Raw genomic sequence first — 20,774 nt, 5'->3', positions numbered from 1 at the left:
CAGGTTACTTAAACTCTCTTAGCCTCAGTTTCCACAACCCCAAAGTGGGGATAAAAATAACACCTACCACTTGGAGTTTCTGACAGGTTTGAATGAAATAATGCATGTACATCATTGAACCTGGCATACAGGGAAGGCTCAGACTTGTACAGCAAGTATAAGCCCAATTTACAGCAAGAACAGAGAAAGAGCGCATTATCTTCTGCTTGCTGTATGCCATTCATGTGAACGGGAGTTCCTGGCAGCTTGGTTGGCTTAAGTGATTTACAGCTTTTTTTCAACATTAAAGAAACCAAGAAAATAATCCAATTCTTACTTGGGGTCTTGAGATGCTGGAATGAGTTACAGGCTTATCAGCACTGCTCTTGAATAGTTGGCAAGGATTTGGCTTTAATCTGGTGAGGGAAAATTTCATGAAGACTCATGCAAGAGTTATGAAGAAAAAGTGCAACGCTCTCAGGGAAGGACATTGAAATCATGAGTGCCTTTTCAGACATTCAGTCCCATACTGGACCAAAATACCATGGACAGTAGTTCCTCGAGAAAGGGGTTCTTCCAAATAAATCCATATAAACCAGGCTGCGTGATTAAGGAGGAAAATGAGTTTAATAATACAGTATTAGATGGAGTATCATCCAGGAAAAGTGTACTGTAAAAAATGCTTTGAATATAAAATCGACCTCTGATAACTTTAGTGTTGTAATACTTGTATTATAGTGAGGTAGACAGTTTAAAAAAACTCTCCATTAGACAGACTTAAAATTTTGTAATAATATTTAAGAAAATGATAACATTATGAAAGAATGAAATATCTGATTAATGCTTAACTTTGTACAACTCGAATATAAACTTTAAAAATATTAGAAATTATAACATTTGAGTGCATATAACGTTTGTACATTAGGATGAATTGCATGCTATCCACTTTCTCTTTGCACTTGCAGTCACCTTAAATAAACAAATATATACAGCCTTAACAGAACAACAGTGCATCCAAAGCAAATGTGCATTTTAAATTATTTCTCCTGGCCAAGTCTTTTTTTTTTTTTTTACTTAGTATTTTATATTAGCATTTATTATCATTCTCACCCTTTCTTGGACAGTTTGTAGTTCTCTGAACCAAACAAGCAACAGGTTTAGATTGAGAGAGCAAAACCACTTGGGAAAAACAAAAATTTTCTTTAATGTTTGGTACAAGTGCCCTTATGTACACCATTTCATGGTCAAAGATGAGAAGGAAACAAACTCTGCAAAGGGCCTACTTACGGATGACGTTTGAAAATAATACTGGTGCAGGGGGTGGGGGGAGTTTATGGGTTCAACAATCTGGGAATGGGTATTTAATTGCATTGTGCTCTCTCCTGCTTCCTTCTAGAAGATGAATTCCACCCCTGCCTCCCTCCTCACTGTCCCTTCCCCATCTCCCACCCGGAGCTCATTGTAACACTTTGCTCTTTTCACAGTTTCTCATTACTAAGTTTTAAAAACATTGCCTAACTGGTAATTACAATCTGAAACAATTCTTTTGGGGGGAGCCCTGGGCTATTGCTGGTTGGTAATCTTTCAGGAATGTTAGAAAGAGGGGAGGGAACATAGATGTGAAAGAAATCTCTGGGCACAGGGACCAGAGTCCCCTTTCATCCTTCTCTTGACTGCTTCTGGACTGGCCCCATCTCCCCATCCTTCCAAGGGGGCCACCACCTCCTCTCCTGACTTCATCCTCTGCTTCTGGGCTCATTTCCCCTTCTCTGCACCTCTTATCTTAGTTATATAGCTTCCCACCCCTACTTGCTTTTTGTTTAACTGGAAAATCACCTTCCCCTTAAAAGGGGATGTCTGAATTTTGGCAAACTCTGCTTAGAAAAATCAATTAGAAACAGACACCACAGAAGGGGTTTTCCTGGGTTACCTCCATCCTGGTTCATACACCTCAGTGTCAGGCCCCCTCAGAGGCAGGCCTTGTGGTTTCTCATTATCCTTCGGGGGTTCCATTTGGACTCATTCTTGTCATTCCATCCATACCAGTTCCCCTTTCCCCTACCAGAAAAAGCAACAGTAAAGGCAGTGACCTGAGCCCCCTCCAGTGAGATGCGGATTGCCAGCTCTCTGTATTGGGAGAGGCCAGGGCCCAGTCAGTACAGGAGCAAGTTCTTCTAAAGGCAGGGCCCTTCCTGGCTTTCCTATTCTCGGTGCTAGTTCCTCTATTTGAACACTCTCTGCTTGGGAGGTCACAAGGCACAGGCTATGACATGGCCAGAAAAAAAAAAAAACCAAAAAAACCACCTTCTTTACATGGGTAGAAAACAATCAAACCAAGACGTGGCCAAAGGTGATTCTTCCTCCCACACTGTTTCTCTTCTTAAACTATAAATTTTTCAATCCATGGAGCTGTTGAGAAACCGGTATGCGTCTCCCCGCCCCCCACCTCCTATCAAAACCTGTGAGGCACACAAGGAAATCCAAAGCCACGATAATAAAGGGGGGAAAAAACAAAAACAAAAACAACAACAACAACAAAAAAAAACTAAATAAATCCTCCTTGGCTTGTTTTTCCTGGGTGGCCAGGCAAGGTGTGAAAATCAGTGTCTCCCTCTGGGCTGGCAGGTGGAAGGTTCCGGGAAGGCTGAGCGCCCTCCTCTCCCACCCGGCTGCCACATCCAGGCTGCTCCCCGACCCCCGGCCTCCTCCGAGGCCAGCTCCTCCTCCACCCCTCTGCAGTCAGGGCGGCGGGGAAGGCGCCGCTACCTGCAGCCGCAGGACTCCACCACCATGTCCTCGTACTGCTTGTAGACTACGTTATTGCCCGCGTCGATGTACAGGATGCTGATGGGAGTCAATTTGGTGGGCACACAGCAGCTGGGCGGGGTGGAGCCGGGATCCATGGAGTTCATCAACGTCTGGATGATGGCGTGGTTGGTGGGCTCCAGGTGCGAGCGCAGCGGGAAGTCGCACACGCCTTCGCAGTGGTAGGCCTCGTACTCCAGGGGCGCGATAATCCAGTCGTCCCAGCCTAGCTCCTTGAAGTTCACGTGCAGGGGCTTCTTGCTGCAGCGCAGCCTCGACTTCTTGCCGTGCCGCTTACCGTGGCGGCTGGCGAAGGCCGTGCGCCGCCGCCGGCGGCCCGGCGAGGGCAGCCAAGGCCCGGCGTCCGGGGCGCCCGACGGCGGCGGCCACGACCCCTCGGCGCCCGCGGCTCCGGGGCCCGCGACCTCGGCCGAGCCCAGCTGTTCGCGCATCTCGGCGAACAGGTTCTTGCGCTGGGATCTGGTGAACACGACGAGCAGGGCGCGCTCCTGGGGAGGCCGCACCCTCCGGCCGAAGCCCAGACTCCGCAGGTCCGGGGGCGGCGGCTGCTGGGGCGCCGGCGCGCGTGCCTCGGCCTCCCCGGCTCCCGGCTCGCCCCACGCGGCCCGCAGCTCCAAGCACATCTGCTTCCAGGGCTGCTGGCGCAGGCCCTGCCACACGTCGAAGACTTCCCAGCCGGCCCGGGGCGCCCCCTGCGGGTCCAGGGTCCGCGCGTCCAGCAGCAGGGGCGACGAGCAGGGGAAGAGCTGCACGTGGAGCGGCCCTGCCGGTGGCCCCCAGGGCGCTGCGGGCGCCTGGCGAAAGAGCCGCAGCTCCGCGCCCACCAGCTCTTCTTTGTCTGAGAGCGTGGACACATCAAACAAATACTTCTGTCTCCGGAGAGGAGTGTGCGAGAGATCGTCTGCGAGATAAAAAATAATTACAGTCAGTTTCACTTAAGGGGGAGATCAGCCCGGTGCTCTGCGGCCGCCCCCGGGAGGAAAAGGGCGGGGAGCGGGGCAGGCCGGCTGGGAGTCCACCTCCGCCAGCCGGGGGCCTGACCACCCCGGCTCCCCGCCCGGCCGGTGCGCAGCTAGGAGAGGGGGAGCACCAGCTAGGAGATGGAGAGCTCCTCACCATCACCACCACCACCACCCCCCGCCCTCCCCGTCAGCCCCGGACTCCGAGGGCGGAAGTCGGTGGCTGGTGGCTGCGGGAGAGGCGGCCGCGCCTGCAGCCTCCCGGGTTTTCCCCCAGGAGCCTGCGTAACCACTAATGTGCCCTTTGTGGTCGTGGGACTGGGCCGCGCTCCCCCTAGCCCTCGTTTCGGCTGGCTGGCTCGTTCTCATCATTCACGTCTCAGTTCAAATGTCACCTCCTCCCAGAGGCCATCATCGACCACCCTGATCTAAAGTAGCCTCCCTCGGTCACTATCACAGGACCCGGGTTTATTATCTTAGGGGCACTTAGCACTATCTACGACGACCTCGTTTATATTTGTCTCCTTAGTGGTCTGTCTTTCCCAGCAACACCCTGCCCACTGGCCCATAGGAGCTAGGACTCCGCCCGGTCCTGTCCATCCTACTGCAGCCGGTACAGCTGTGCCTGACCTCGAGTACATGCTGGTCAGTAAGCTGGAAACTTCCAGAGTGGTTATTCTCACTCTGGGTGTCCCTTGTAATCATCCAGAGACTTGAAAAATTACCAGTTCCAGGGCTTGCTCTAACCAACGGAAGCGAGGTCCCTGAACAGAGCCTGGGTACTGGGTTTTTGCTAGTTTTTTGTTCGGTCATTTTGGGGTTTGTTTTTGTTTTTAAGCTCCAAGATGACTGAAGATGCAGCCCTAGTTTAGACTGGGGGAACGTTGCTGCCCACTAGACACTTTTGCTGAAGTATTTAGGCCCAGCACAAAGCTGACAGAATGAGGGTCTTCTGTGGGATTGCTTGATTCCTTTCTTTTTCAAATTCACCATTTTAACGACAAACAAAAGAGCAACAAAGCTTTCAGAAGGGGGGGGGGGCAAATGAATAAACACACACACACCCCAGGCATCTATCCGATTGAGAAGATCCTGCAATCAATGAGAAATACATCAGTTAGCAGAAAACCTCAAACACGGTGACATTCTCCCCTCCACCCAACCACCCAACTTGAAATCTTGCTTTGCAGCTCATCTTGAAGATTAAATTTGGGGTTACAAATAAGAAAAAGAAATTTAGGGAACATAATTGGGGGGGTAGGGAATAATAGGCTTTTAAAATCCAAGACGAATTCTTTGGGACCAAGGCAAAACTTGACTTCCTTTTTGACGCATTTGTGCATGAAACCAACCCCACTTCAATGTGCAAGGCGGAAAGCTAACCAGATTTTCCTGGGCTGCCTTCTCATAAAATATTTACAACCCAGCAAATACAAAAATCCCCAAAGCCCCCAGCTTTCCCCAGAAGCTAGTAAAGTTTAGTTCGATTTCAATAGTAAAAGTGTCACTGGGTCCTGGGTCCAACCCTCACTGCCTGTCCAGATGTAGCCCCGGGGCACTGGACCTGGAGCCTCAGCCACACCCAGTCCCCACTCTGGGCTGACTGCGATGCTGGCTACCTCCCTCGAAGGCACATGTCCCAACCTGAGATCGAGCTGTGGGAAGGGTTAGAGAGGTGAAGAGGGAAAAGCTGCTGGAGGCGGTTGATTTATGGAAGCCAAGACCTTCAAACCGACCAGGGTCACATTAAAATCAGTGGGAACTCAGCACACTTTCTTCTCCTCCTTTAAAGAAACCTTCCTCTGACAACCTTCAGCCACCACCCAGCTCTCTGGACCCATTGCCTTAGGCTTTACTTTCTTGCCTCTCATATTTCTCGCTCCCAAAACTAAGGATGTAATGAGAGGGACTGAAGGCATTTGCTGCACCAGCTAAGTATTGGGAGGGCTGACAGCTTTCACCCTTGCTTTACCCACAAGCACAGACCAGTTCTGTAAGGTAGTTCCCATTTTGCAGGTGGGAAAACGGAGGTTTGGAGAAATGAAGTTAATTACCGAAGGCTGGCCGCTAGTAAGTGAAAAAAGTTGAGATCCAAACTTAAGTCTATTTAATTCCAGAGTTGGAGCATTTAGCCCCTAAGCCCCACTGCCCCCATGGCCTCTCCAATAGAGTGCGCGGGTACTAGAGTTTAAAAGCAACCAGCAATGGCTGGGGGATGAGGGATAGGGGATACAGTCCAAACTGTATTTGCAGAGCTTGCTGGGAATCAAACATGGATGCCATAAGGAAATCATTTCCATCTCTGCTTACATAACTCTTGAGACAGTTTGTCACGGGCTGGAGAGCATAAGAAGGAGTAATGGGTCATCTATTTATTTCTCTTTCATGAAACATGGAGCAATCCGCCTTCTTTGGGTTTTACTCTTTAAAAAAAAAAAAAAAAAAAAAGTGTGGGCTTGTCATGGTTAGTCTCTACAGCTGAGTCACATTTCTCCGGTCCCCAAGAATGGTCAAAACAGAGAAAAGCCTCTGTAGAAAGAGGGCTCTACTGATTCTGCCGCTTTGGGATTTCTGATGATCTTTCTAGCAAGACCAGCCAGACTGTATCTTTCCAAGGCTCAAGGAAAGGATGCAAATGGGAACTTCAGTCAGTAACCTGCCCCCTTCTCTTTCCATACCAGCTCCACCCCACCGGCTTAGCAGCACCCACTTGACTATGGACAACCTCGACCAAAGGTCCAGGCTTCCCAGGTGTGTATCAGTGGTGTAGATACACTCTTAGGAGGGCAGACCTATGAAGCAGCTGGCCGGGCAAGGGCTCTATGGTTTGGGCACCACAGTAGAGTAGTAGCTCTCAAGGCCACTAAACCTAAAGGTCCCTAAATCTGCAAGATCATCGTGACATCATACAGCATCACTATTTGTTAGAAACAGAAATTCTCTCAGGACCCAGGGGTTTGTAGGAGCCCAGAATTTGCATTTGTCTTAGTCCCAGGTAATGCTGATTTGCTGGTCTGGGATCCCACTGTAAGAACCACTAATCCCAGATGAGCTTGTCCCCTTGGCTAGGGCACCATTGGAGCTGGGGCAAAACAGTGTCCTCCAAAACACAGGACCCAGGGCAGAGTCTAAGGCGGTACTCACCAGAACCAAGTGACTATTTCTCCCAGCTCCTTTTTGCACCCCCCACAGTCACCCCCACTTTTTTTTTTTAACTTTCAGGCACGTGTACTCTCACTGGGTCTCTGCGAACTCTAATCCCTAATCCCTTAACAGAGGGTCCAAGAAAGTGGCTACTCTGCGTGGCTCTCCTACAGACCACATTCCCCACCTGTCTGGACCTGCTCTGGAGCCATGCATCACAGAAATAGCCCAGAGGAGGCATCCGACCTGGGGAGTGCAAACACCACCATCCCCTGTGACCCTGAAGACACTCTGCCTGCTGACCTGGCATCAAAAAGCCTGGCTCTGCCACCAAGGCCACCTGTAGGTAGAAAACCAGCCCTTCACATTCCCTTCCACAGGTCTCCTCTCCCATTAAGTCCGGTATAAACGAGGTCTGATATCATCAGATGACCCTCTCTCCCCTCCCCCTCCCTAGAAACATGCACCTTTCATTGGGTCTGTGGCATTCTATTTACATCTTGGAAGTGAATCCTAAGCTTTAGGCCTTTATATTGAAATCAGTCAGTAATAAATCGTGGGAGATTTTTTATTTTGGTCTTAATTTGCATGAACTGGGTTTGTTACCACTTGGCTCAAACCCAGTTACCTCAGGACTTGTTGAGTAGTAGAGGGAGGTACAGACCTTTCAAGTTACGATGGCTGGATTTGCCCTTATCAATTCTCCCAGGTAGGTGGATGCAGGAAGGAGGGGGAGGAGAGAAGGAGAAGGAAGAAGCAAACCATCTGCAGATTTGAAGAAAAGTCTTCATAAGTAGGTCAGCCTTTTTTGAAGTAGGAGCAAGTTGGCAAAAGGTTGAGGTGAGGACACCTCAAATATGCACACCTCGTATGGAATTTGATAAACAATTTTAAAAAGAAGCCAATGAGGACAGGAGAAAAAGAACGAGTCACTTGCAAGGCAGGGACTGTAACACCCATTTAAATGAGAAAACTGGCCTAGGAAGGTAGAGTCATCCACACAGGTTGGAGCTACAGTGCTTGACTGGAGGGAGCTAAGAAACAAACCCAGACAGGAAAGGAAAAGTATGCTCATGGCACCAAAGACCAGACACCAGAGAACCTGAGTCCCAGGAGGGCAGCCTCAGCGACGGACATTCAGCGGCTGCAAATGTGCCTCCAGGGTCCCCCAGGGCTATCCCTGCTGGGGCCACCCCTCCAAGATTTTCGAAAACCCTCAACTTCATTTGGTTTGGGGCGAGAAGGTCCTGCACTGCCTTTTTTCCAAGACATCTCTGAGATATGCAGGCAGCTTGAGGTCCCTCTTGAGAATCTTTCCAGGATTTCCTGTCACTCATCGCCCTGAGGGTGCCCCCGGGGCTCCAGGTCTCTCAGAGAGCTCCTCTGTGCGCATCAGGCTCCCATCCTTTGAATTCTCAGTGACCCTGGACAGCCACTCGCCAAGCGTCTGGCAGGCCTGAACCCGCACCCGCCCGCCACCTCTCCACGCGTCTCGCCCCACGTCCTCCGAAGACACAGATCCTGCGACAAGGCAGTGGCTCAGAGAGCCAAAATGATAGTGGGCTTTCCCACGCCCACCTCCACAGGTGGAGGGATAGGAGGGGCGGGATTGGCACCCGTTTACATAGAAAACTTCCTGACGTCTTCGCAGTTAATCCTTCCCCCCCAACCCCCGTCATTTTTGAGCCAACAGCAGCACGGAAGCTTCTGGGACGCGTCTTTGCGGTAGGCACGTGCTCCGGGGCTTTGATGGGCTCTGTCCCCGAATCCTCACCGCGGGGTGTGAGGCCCGTTCTAGCGTTATGCTCATTTATAGATGAGGAAACTGGGGTCCTGCGAGGTATCTTCACTTCCCCAATGTCTCGCAGCTACTGAAGGGCAGGATCTGCAGGTCTTAGTTCCTGTGCCCGCCGACCCAAGGCCACACCCTCTTCCAGGGCTCTGATTGGGCGATGGTGCAAAGAGGGAGGGAGGACACGCGACACACGTGTATCACCAATGCCATCAACTTCTGGCCAACTGGGTTCCCGCAGGATCTTCTCTTTTCTTCCTTTACTAGAAGGAAGAAGACCTCCACGCAGGGATTTCATAGCTAAATTTGGAGTCGCTTGTTCCCTAGGTCACCCAGCTTCAGCACTGCCTTGAGGTGGGAAAGTCTACAGGTTGGAAATAAAGTCAGATGTACAGGATGAGTAAAAATGAACCATCAGCCCTCTCCCCTGGGGTGTGAACGCCTAAGAGCAATCTGCGCTCCAACGGTTATCCCCTCCTGGGCCACAGAAATAACCTGTGGGTTATTTTTTCAGCCTGTATTCTTGTCCTGAGTCCTGCCTCTGTCGAGATCTGGTGCCAGCTGCTGAGCTCGCTAAGCATCCTCACTGAGGGGCAGATTCAGGAGGCAGTCCACACAACTCAGCCTCTACAGGGTGCTCTGGCTTGACCATCCAGAATAAAAATCATAATAGCAAACAGTGGTGTAGCAATTACCATCCGCTGTGCATGAGCTGAATTCTCATTAACTCATGTAAGCCTCAAAACTGTGGAAAAGAAAAGGATATCACTACTATGCTCATGTCACAGACCAGAAAGCTTAAAATACAGATTGCTGAATAGTAATTTGCCCAAGATACTAAGAGGTAGACAGGACAGTCCTGCTCCAATATCTGTGCCATCACCCTGGACATCCTAAACTTGATCTGTGTTTGGTAGAAACCCTGAGAAAGTTCCTGCTCTTTCAGGCAACCCACGCTTGGGGGAAAGGCATCAATCTCTGGTCCCCTAAAGAAAATCACTTCCTAAACAGCAGAACTGAGGGGATGTTAACAATTGAACTTTTGAAAGAGAACTTACAGGGAAACAATTCTCTCATTTACAAAATGAAGATAAGGACAGCCACTCACAGAGTCACTGAAGGAGAAGCAGCAAATGAGAGAAAGAGTAGGAAAGACATTTATCTGAAGACGTGTGCAAATATTGGTTACTACGGACAACGTGGAATTAGCACAGGAATCTAGAGTCTAAGGGATATAGATTTGAATCCTGACCTGGGACCTTGGATACTCAAGGTCACATAATCTCTCCCAGCCTCCTTTGTAGAATGGGAGAGCCATCCCTCACTTTGCTGAGTCATTGGAAAGGTCAGAGTCAAGGCACCCAGGGCCAGTTGGACATGACACACAGAAGCATCCAATGAATGCAGTCACTCCTCAGCATAACTACCTACATCCAGGTAGGCAGAAGACGTACCTGTACTCCTCTTGGCCTACTTTGAGGACAGGCAACCTACTTATTTCTGCAGGATTTCCAGAAGTGAATGAAGGAAAGGTGCTGGGCCGAGGGGTAAAGAGAGAAACAAGGACCTCCAGTTCCTATCCACCTGAGTGTCAGTGAAGGGCAAGGCCCATAGGGGTTGTGGCCTCACTGCTATCAAACTGATCCTTCTCAGTGCCTTATGTCATTACGTCATCCACTACTGAGGTCTCTCTCACAACTTCCAGGTGAATAAGCAAGCTCCAGCCAGAACCTTATTAAGGACAGGTCCCTCCCTGCAGTTTCCCTCCTCTGTGGGCTCAGGGCCAGCACTTAGCCCAGAATGTCACCCTCATCCCGACCCCAGATTGGCTCTGTGGACAGATGGTGCCTCCCCACCTCCTGCCCCAAAAGGGCTCCACAATGAAAGGTGAGGACTGGGGCAAGGAGACTAACCCCCAGGCCCCTCAAGGTTGAATCCCTGAGATGGTCAGACACATTTGGCAGGGAGGTGGGAGGTAGGAATGAATGGCCCCTTAGGCTGAGCACAGGGCCCCATGCAGAGCAAGTCCCCTGAGAAGGCCCAGTCAGTCCGTAAGTGTTTGTGTGTGTCTCTTCACCACACACTCACCCACCCAACTTCTCTCTGGATCTCTTGGCTTCCCCAGTGTTTTCTCCAACAGCATGCCCTGCGTTTCTCGGCTTCCTTCCTCCTTTCAAAAAACAGAGAGCCCCAAGGCGGGTCCTCCACAGAACCTGGAGAGGCAGGTTCTGGCAGACCGCACTGTCCTCCTTTTAAAGAGCCTGGGCCTTGTGAACCCCACATGATTAAGCAGGTTTGGTTGCCTGCCTGGATCCCACACAGAAGTCCCAGTGTTCTCACACCAAGCTCCGGCCCAGCCAGTGCTGGATGGAGGGGAAGGAAGTGAGGGAGGCAGGGTGGCCGGGGAAGGAAGGGAAACCCCAGATACCACCGGAGCGAAAGGCGAACTTCCCATGGCCTGGGAGCCTCAGCACAGCCTTCCAAGGCAGTAAGGACCAGTTCTGCCAGGAGCTGAAGGCCAGCCCTCTCTCCTGAACACTGTGCTCCCCCAGAAGGACTCCCAAGGTGCTTCAAGGAGATTCTTTCGTTTCTCTAAGAGGAAATGGACTCATTTGAAAGTGGTGACCAAGAACTTAGTGTGAACGCTGGTGGCAACGCGTTCTTAGAGGAGGGTTCAAGAACCTGTGATTGGAGGCCAAGATCAAGAACTCTTCGCGGGGGTCTCTTTTCACTGAAGTCTTACCCCTGGGCATCCAGAATCTTAATTTGACACCACTGCAAGTGAAATCCAAGTGGAATGGTACCATGGCCAAATGCTGCACCTGTCTCTCCCCACCTTTCCGCCGCGGGCCCATGTCCTCTGAAGGTCACTTCCTTTCCCTGGGAGCTGTGCGTGCAGGGCCGGATGGGGTGACGTGACAGTGCCGCTCTTGCTGCACTGCTCACCAGTAGGGTCACTGGGAGCCCACTGGAGGAGCCACACAGGCCCAGGGTCGGAGGGGAAGAGGAAATGATGCCTCGAAGCACCCTTCAGGGTTAGAACAGGATCGGGCCTTCTGACTAGAAAGTTTCGAGATCAAAAGTAGAAAAAAATGTTCCCATTTTATTTGGTTTCTCCTCCCGGACCAGTTCTCAGGTTGCAGGAGCAGAGAGGGGGTTCAAATTGGCGCGATGTGTGGACAGGAAAGGACCTCAGTGCCCAGGGGTCCTGGCCGGAGAAACTTCAATGGTGAGTTCTTTAAAGTGTTGGGCCGGGCGCGGCTTCTGAAGAAGGAATAGTGGAAACTCCGCGCCGCTGCGCTCACCTTGGGCTGACTTCCGAACTAACGTCGCAGCAAAATGAGATTCGCGGTGGCAGCTGTGGACCGTCGTCTAACATCATTCAGTTTCCCTCCCACGGGGCGTGGGACCCAGACTCGGCTGGGAAGTGGGATGAGGGCCTGGAAGTCCGGTTTGCAAAGCAGGCTCACGGATTTCCTTTGGTTCCTACGTTCTTTCGGGAGGACAGGGGAGCGTGTGAACCACGGGGATCCCAAACCTCTCCGCGCTGTCCCCACTTTCTGCTGGGCTTGGTAAGCTAACGCCGCTTCAGACTGGGCCAGAAGCCCGCCCTTCTCCTCTCCAGCACGCCCACCACCGCGTCCCTAAGCCGAACTCCTCCCCCAGACACCCCGGCCACTGGCGGCGCGGCGCGCGCATCTTCTGGAAAGCGGGCCAGCGCGGCCAGCCGCTCTTGGCCAGTCCCTCCCAGCGCCTGCAGCGGCTCACGCCACGCGCACCCACCCCTCCGCCCCCAGCAGCGCTAATGGACTGTCCTGGAAGGCGGAGAACAGCAACCCTGGAACCCATTAGGCCGACGAGGACCTATTTAATTCCTGTAAACAGAAGATACCACTTAACCGCCATTGAGCTTAAAAATAAACAGCCAGGGCTTTAAGAGGGGCGGGGGGAGACGGGGAAGGGGCAGGCAGGAAGGGGCAGGCAGGGAGGCGGTTGGTGCCAAGCAACGAAAGGACGCGGAGGATCCACATTCCCGCTGACCGCACCTCGCGGCCTCGGCTGGGATACGGTCCCCGGGTCCAGAGAGCATCGTTTGTCCAGGGTTAGTCCATACCCGACGATTTATTGAACTAATGTCCCTCACTTTACTTAAAAGCCCCCAGGGATCATTGTTGGTGTGCTCTGCGCCGTTTACTGCACGCAGCAGTCCTGCCAGGAGACAGTTTTCGTTCTGTCCTATCATATCATCTGTCTCCCACCTCTGCGTCCCCTTCTTTTCACCTCCCCCACACGGCTCCCCATTTCAAGGAGGTGTGCGGCGGAACCCGGAGAACTCCGACTGGGCAAAAAACCAGTTGCGTTCGGATCTCCTCCTGTGCAATGCCCGAGTTCCCCGAGGGTTCCGGCGGCGCGCAAACTCGGAGGTCTTGGGGGCGGGGGTGTGTGGGGGAGGTTTCATGTCTTCATTCAGTCTGCGGAAGAAGGGATTCTCAAGGCCTGTCATGGGCTGTGGCTTAGATGACTTTTTTTTTTTTTTTTTTTTTAATGTGGAGAAAAGACAAGGATGTTTGAGCGCGTTTTCGATCCCCTCCCCCACCAGCGACTCTACAGCGCAAACTCCCAGAGCCCAAGTGTCTCCCGCGCTGGGGAAAATGTTCAAAGCCCTTTTCAAATTAGCCTCCCCTGCAGAGGAATCTCGCCCTGAATTCTGGCCCCGCTTGCACTCTCGCTGCAGAACGCACTCGGTGCTCTTAGCTCACTTGCTAAGGTGGGCCTGGTAGGAGTCTTGTAAGCAACCCTTAAGGCCTTAGGGATGGGGGTGACAGTAACCGATATTGAACAAGACAATGGCTAAGGCGTTTCTGGTTTGTGGCCTTTAAAATGTTTTAATCATTCCAACCCGAAGAGAAGAACAAACTTCTTCCTTAAGGCTTCCTTCCCTCGCCCCAGGCCTTTTTCCAGGACCTTCCAGTCTACCCGCCGGATGGAAGATCATGAACCGGGACTGCAAACCCCACGCCGGCGCGCACGCGGGCGCGCTCTCACACGCACACTTGAATGCTCAGCAATCCTTTTCCAAGGCTGTTCCTTCTTTCCGGGGAAATAAAGTAGATTGGAACCTTCTGCCGGCTTCCTCACTTGGCCGTCTGGTCTGCATTAGTGTTTTTATAAGGGACTCAAACAAATCGAATACAAGGTCACCAAATAATTAACAGTTGTGAATTCCCTCCGTCCCCATTAAAATACTTCCCTGCTTATATTTCATTTTCCGTTTGCCAACGACAACAGGGTCGGGGCAAAAGCACTGCTGCGTAGATTACGCCACTCTGCGGCCCAGGTCCACCCAGAAACTCGCTCTTTTGCATAAACATGCTGTCCCAAACGAACTTCAATCGCGAGGGGACTCTGCAGCTCTTAGAATATCCTCCCCACAGCACGGCTAGCCCAACTGTCCTGCCTTGCTCCCAGATAACCACCACCCAGAAGGTAAACCAAGAAGCCAACAATCAGCCATGGCAAACTTTCCCGTGATTCAATTCTAGGGTGTCAAGTTCCTCAAGGATGTTCCGATCTCGTTTTTGGTTTTTATCTCTTCCCTACTGCCTCCTTTCTGAGAAGGCTATTCTAAAAACAACAACAGTAAACAGAGAAAAAAAAAATTAGAAGTCCTATTATTTCCAAACCATCTGAAAACTTAACTCAAAGCAGTATTCTTAGACTCATTTTGGTTTCTTCCAAAACCAAGGGGGAGGTCCCTCCCCCTTGTTGGAAGTATGTATCCCTTCTCACTCCCTAAAGGGAAAGTCGGTTTGTTTCTCTCTTTCTCTCCGCCACGTTGAATTCACAGAACTTCCAATTGTCTGCCTTTCCCAGGCCCCAGGGTTGGGGACCTAGGGCTCCAGTACTAGTGGCCTTTTGATGTGCTAAACTGTAATTTCTCTATATCCAACCTGATCTATTCTGATCTTATAACTGCACCAACACACACCTGCACATACTTTCCATCACTATGGATTCAAAATCATTTGAAAAGCACAATATGGAGGAATATTTAAAGATCAGGGATAGCATGTGCCTTCACAGAGAGCACAAAGAGGAAGCAAAGCGCAACATGGATCCAGACCCTCAAATCCAAAGTTCCGCTCCAACTCCAAAATGGGTTTTAAGTAAATATATAAGAATATTAGACCGGGTGGGTAATCTGCCCTCCCCCTCCTTCTTCAAACTTCTGCTTCCTCGCCCTTAACCCTACCGGTGTAGTGCCATAGTTAAGCATGCAAGATCTAGAACTGGATATGTGCTTTGCCCCTCTGTGTGACTTTCAGCAACTTGCTTATTAACCTCTTTGTCTTGCTTAATTCACCTGTAAAACAGTGCTTTCCCCAGGGGTGGTTGTTAGAATTAAATGAAATAATTCGGGTAACAGATTTTAGCACAGTACTTGGTATGCAGTAAATGCTCAATATATGTTGGTTAGTATTACCCCTGGATGTTTGAAGAGCAAATCGAGAGGAGGGACATTTAAAAAATAAAACTTTTAGTAAAGTCTCCCCAATGGCAGTGTGTTGGCGGAGGCGGGAGGAGGTGTCTGGCGGGCATAAGGTGGCAAGGGTGAGGTTATAGAGGACGTGCTATCTTTATGGACCCAAAGCTCTCTTCATTCACTTCCGACTAATTTTTAGCCCTGCCCGCCCACTCTTAATCGCAAGCCTGAGGGGCAACTTTTGAGGTTCCGGGGTTCCTGGGTGAGGAAGGCTTTTTACAAATACTGTACATGAGTTCGGAGTTCATGCCTCCAGAACCGGCTTCAGGATTCCTTCCATTTTCTTTGCTCCTCCCCCTTGAGGGTCCCCTGCTCGGCCAAGTCAAGCCTGCCGCACTCGACGGCGATTTAAACATCCCCGAGGCAAGGGGCCAAGTTAGCGCGGCTGGCCCAGCTCTCTGCTGGCCTCTGCTCTTTCCTCCTTGCCCCGCCATCCACGGGGTGGGGGAGGGGACGTAGGCGGGTTTGGCGCGGTCCAAAGTCCCCACGTGAGAGGGGCGGAAGTCCTCGCCAGGAGCCGGGGATGCGCGGCTGGCGGGTCCCTTCCATCACGGGAGACTAGACATCGTTTGATGTGTTATGACATGAACCCTCAATTAGATCGCTGAGTTGAAACACTCCAATCAGGGGCCCGATGCTAAGCAAGCCCCGGAAGGTCCAGCCCGAGGTCACCGCCGGTGACACATCAAATCAAAATCAGTGAGAGGGAAAGTGAGGCTTTCCCTTTATCAAGCTGGCGCTGTAGCCCGCAACACAACCCCCTCCTCTGCGCGCTCCTTCCTGCTCTGGGCTCCGCACTCCTTCACCCCCGAGCGGCATGCGGCGAGCCACGCAGCCTTCCCAGTCAACTAACTGCCCTTCTTCGCGTTTTCTGGGAACCTGAGAGCGTGGAGAAGACCGTGCCTTCGAAGCTGCAGTGCAAGTGGTCACTCCGCGTCTCCTCCGGCTGGGGACGGAGTTCCGGAGTTGAAGCCGACGTCTGGTTCTTGGTCGGGCTAGCCTGGAAACCTTGGCTCGGGAACAGAGGCCCCCCTGGGCCTGGGCTCGCAGCCAGTCCCTTTCCCCACCTCCGGCGCCCAGGGATGCCCAGCGCGGTGCCCAGAGAGAGGCTGCTGAGCAGACAAGGGTGAAGCGAGCCCGCGTCTGCGCAGGACCTGAACGCCCCAGAGACCTCCCTCTCCTGCCTGCACGCCTCAGGCTTCCGTAGACACCTCAGAACAGCCTGCAGGGTCTTTTGGTCCCGTACCAAACTCGCAGGGCGAAGCTTAGGAGTTAGGGGGTGCTTGCTTGGGGGGGAGGGGCGGAGATTCTTGCCACTTTCTTTGGGGGGAAAAGAAAACTTGCGCCCAACGGCCCACCAGCCTGGGCCGCCGGGATTTCCTCCCCTGGGAAAAGGCCTCTTGAGTTTTCTCTGAGCTTCCTTAGTCCCTCCACTAGGGATGTGTAGGGTGGTCTTTGACTAGACTTTGACTATAAGGGAGAGGGTAAACAGGATTTGGAGGGAGGGGGACAACCGAAGCAGGACAGAGACTGTGCTTGGGGGTGGGAGGGATGGGCGAGCTGCGCTGGCTGTATGGAGGTTGGGGATGCAGCTGCAGCGCTACGAAGAAGCCATAAGTATCTGCAGAGGTGACTTTAGGAGTCCTAAAATCACCATAAAATAGCAGGCGTTAATTTGCCGCACGGACCTCTCAGCAGCTCATGAACCTCGCTGACCTCGGCTGCAGCGGCGGACCCAGCGTGGGCTGGAACCCTGGCCCGCAAGGAAGGTGGCTACAAGGGTGGAGGCTGGGGTCTGAAGCCCGGGAAGAGCCCTGAGTTTAGGGGCAGTTAGCGCCCTCCGAAAAGCTCGGAGGACGAGAGTGTACTCAAGGCAGGCGGGAGGGACCAGCCCTGTCCTCCCGAACCCTGGAGCTCGCGGGTTTCCGAGCCACCCCACTTTCACTGACCTGGAAGTGGGAGGCGGGGAACTGGTCAAAGCCGAGAAGCTAAGTCTGGGCTTAGTCTGGGCGGGGGTGGTGGATCGCTGCCTTCATTTTTTTTTTTTTTTTTTAATCTCCTCCTTCCTTTCTTCACGTCCCCTTCCTCCCCTTTGCCTTTTTCTTTCCTTTTTCTCTCTTCCTTTCCTGTCTCCTTCCACGTTATTGTCTCCCCTCTTTAGGAACGGAGTTCCTCGTGCCTGTGCATCCCTCCTCAGTTTCTGGGACCAAGGGGAGCGCGAGAGTCTCTCGAAGGCATTCACCACGCGAACCAAGGCGGGTGGCAAGGAGCGAGTGCAGGAGTTTCCGCGGGCACAGAGGCTCGCACCACGCCCTCAGAGGGGACCAGGAACAGGGCCCCTGGGAGAAGCTCAGAGAGGGGGGCGATGCCTGGCTGGGAAAGGTGGATGAGCATATCCACGCACCCATATGGATAAGTACCAACAAATCCTTAAACTTAGTTGCCCTGCCCCTGTCCCTGCCCCGCCCTGCCAGTTGCTGCCGCTGCCTTAGCAGAAATTACTCGGTCGCCTCCTCAGAGCGGCGGTGAGCGCGCTGCAGGAGCAAAAAGCGCCCAAGGGCGCGGGGCTCTCGCCGGGCTGATGATCCCCACATCTAGCGCAGGGAGGAGCTGGGAACCAGTGCAGCGGCTGGGTCAGGGCATAGCCAGACGCCGTTCGCGGACTCATTCCTCAGACCGCGGGACTTGCAACTGCCGGCTTCCCCTCTTCTCCCACCCCTTCCCTCCCGCCCAGAGCGGATGGGAACTCGGGGCTTTCAAAGGCTCACTCGCCCCGCGCGGTCCCGCCACGGTCCGCCACGGTAACTCCGGCCTTGTACCGCGCACCGCGCACAACCCGAGACCCCCGTGGCAAGTGTGCGGTCAGTCCCCGCCGCGGCCCCTCTCCAGACCCAGTCATTTGCCTGCCACCTCCCGTCCTCCACGCTTCCTCCACCAGCCACCAGACGAGCGGCCACCGCGCTGCTTTCTGCAAAAGAAGGAAGGAAGAGAGAAAGGAAGGGAGAGAAGGAAGGAAGCGAGGAAGGGAGGATTGCAAACTGGAATAAAATGTGCAGCCGCATTCAGAAACTTACTGGGCTGGAGAAAAACAATTTAAGAAAAGAAAGGGCGAGGTGTCCAGAGCGGGAAGGGAATTCTCAAATGTAGCCTCCTGCCAGAGCAGGAGCAGCGCCGCGGCTGCGGAGCTCCAGGGAGAGAGGAGTGGGACATCTTCTTTGCCACTTACCTAGTCCCCTGTCTACAAAGCTAGTGATCGTATTAGCCGACTTGGAAGACTGGAAAAAGCTGGCGTTGATGCCCAGCTTCTCGGCGATGGAGTAAGTCCTGTAGATTGACAGCATGTACTCGTGGGGCACCACGCGCGGGCCCCTGCCAGGAGGCTCCTGCGCTTGGGGCTCCTGCGGCGGCCGCCGCCGGGGTTCATCCTGTGGCCGCGGTAGTGGCTCTTGGCGCTCCAGGGGCGCCCGGACCGTGGTACTGTCTCGTGGCGCCCGCGGCATCTTCCCTTCCTTGCGGCTTCTCATTCCCTTGGAGGAGCCCAGCTCCGCGGATGACGAGGATGAGATGGAAGCCTGCTGGAAACCGGGCAAATCCCACAGGAAACTGATGAGGAAGACGGCCGACAGCAGGACTCTAGGAGTATCCATGGCGAGCGAGTGGCAGGGTCTCCCAGAGAGGCGGCAGCGCAGGGCGCGAGGGGCGCGGAGCGGCTGGACAGCGGCCGGGGCCCGGCTCCTCGCGCGGACTCCGAGTGCAAGGAGCCGGGTCCAGCCACACAAACTCCGGCCCTGCCACGCCCCCTCCCGCCCCTCGCCGAGAGGGGAGGGGAGGGGAGGGGAGAGGCTAGGAGAGGAGGGGAGCGGAGGGTGGGCGGAGAGGCTGGTGGTGCGGCCAGGAGGTGTAGGGGAGAGGGGCCGCGGTGTGTCGGTGTGGCTGGGAGACGCAGCGCCCCCGCGGGACGCGCGCGGGGTTGCCGGGCGGCGTGAGCACAGCGGGCCGGGAGCGTCGGGCGGGGGAAGGCGGGCGCGGCCGCGGGGCGGCGAGGAGGCCAGGAGCATCCACAGCGCCAGAGTCCCCCTAGCACTGTCCGAAGCTCGGTCCCCCCCCTCCCCCGGGATGCCGCGCGGGCCCTAGGTCCTCGCCGGTCGCCTCCCCTGTCCCGGGAGCGTGCGGTCCCGGGAGGAGGGAAGCGGCCGCAGCGATCCCCCCACCCCCCCGCCCCAGAGACGGCTCCCGGCGGGCGCCTCTGCAGCCGACTGAGCTCTGGCTCCGGGTGGTGGTACCTTCTTTCTTCGGCCCCAGCCTCCAGGCCGGCCGTTTGCTGCCTTCAGGGGCCAGGCCGGGGCCAGCGAAGCCTCGCGACGTCCCAGGCGCAGGGCCCAGCCCAGAACAGCCCCATTCTCTCGGTGGGGTACCGCTCTCCACAAAGACAGGGCGTCTGTTCCCGACCCTCGAGGTCAGGCAAAGGCCACGAGTCTTTGGTGTCTGGATGGATGCTACAAGCTGCCGTACTCTACTGCAGGCCCCAGCCTCTCTTCTCGCGCAGTCCCCAGCCTCTTCTGACTCTGGCTTTAGCCGCTTTTCTCCTCGGTCGGCTCCCGGGGTCCTCTTTGCTCTCGCGGCCTGGCCCCCGCCTCCACGGCATCCCCATTTTCCCTCTCTTCTTTTCCTCCCGCCTTCAGTACTTTCTCCTTCCCAAGGTTCCTTCTGCATTCCAATCCTTCTTTCCCCAGCCTGCTTTTCTTCTCGCACTGCCCTCCCATCTCTGCCTTCCCACCCTCTCCCTCCGCGGCCTCCCCCTCCTCTTTCGGTGGACCCCTCCCTTTGCAGCTCTTCCCCAATCTGTTTCTCTTCAGTCCAGCCTCGCCCCATCACGAGTTTCCTTTATCTGTCCCCAGATTCCCCGTGCGTGTCTTCCCCGCCCACTGCCTCGCTCATTCCTGGGCCTGAGCGCTGGAAGTCAAGGCGGAGGGCTGCTTCTCTCCCACAGTGCTCTGTGCCCTGGAATGCTGTGGACATGGAGTCTCCTTGTTTACTGGGTGTCCTGCCACCAACCATAAAATGCTCTCCTTTCCTCTCCCTACAGCTCTGTGAAGTTGGCCTTACTGTTTTCACTTTCACAGATTTAAAAAATGAGACAGACAGGGGATAGATGACTTTTCCAAGGACACTCAGCCAAGAGGATATTCAGCCCGGACAAAACCCAGGGCTCTGTCCCCAAATCGTGGGTTCCCATTCCCGCATAGAAGAGTCTATCACCCACCCAGTATCCCTCATTCTTACCTTTTTTTTTTCTTTATGGTTTTATTTGATCTCAGATGATTTCCTCCCACACTGCTTTTCATGTGTGTGTGTTCCCAGTTTCTACCCCCTTCCCTCTTACTTTTGCTTTTCTCTGCCCTTTTTCTGTCCCTGCAGGGTCCACTCACCTGACTGCAAAGGAAGGAACTTCCCTGTCCCTGCTCTCTTCATGGCTTAACTTCCTTAATGTCTAGGCTATGCTTTCTGTCTCGGACACTAGGCCTCCACC

At 53.7% G+C, this 20,774-nt stretch overlaps 1 protein-coding gene across 1 annotated transcript; it reads right to left on the bottom strand.

Annotated features, from left to right (window-relative positions):
* Positions 1-587: 587 nt before the first annotated feature.
* GDF6 (growth differentiation factor 6) lies at positions 588-18,977 on the bottom strand. The gene is made up of 2 exons (XM_044245256.1): positions 18,471-18,977; positions 588-3,706 (listed from the first exon to the last, which is right to left on the bottom strand). The coding sequence occupies exons 1-2, from the start codon at positions 18,889-18,891 to the stop codon at positions 2,742-2,744; spliced, it is 1,386 nt and encodes a 461-aa protein (XP_044101191.1). The 5' UTR covers positions 18,892-18,977; the 3' UTR covers positions 588-2,741.
* Positions 18,978-20,774: the final 1,797 nt, after the last annotated feature.

Source organism: Neovison vison, chromosome 4 (genome assembly GCF_020171115.1).
Source record: "Neovison vison isolate M4711 chromosome 4, ASM_NN_V1, whole genome shotgun sequence".
In the NCBI taxonomy this organism is placed as follows: Eukaryota; Metazoa; Chordata; class Mammalia; order Carnivora; family Mustelidae; genus Neogale; species Neogale vison.
Note: the sequence above shows the minus strand (reverse complement) of the source record. Positions and strands in the feature narration are given on the sequence as shown.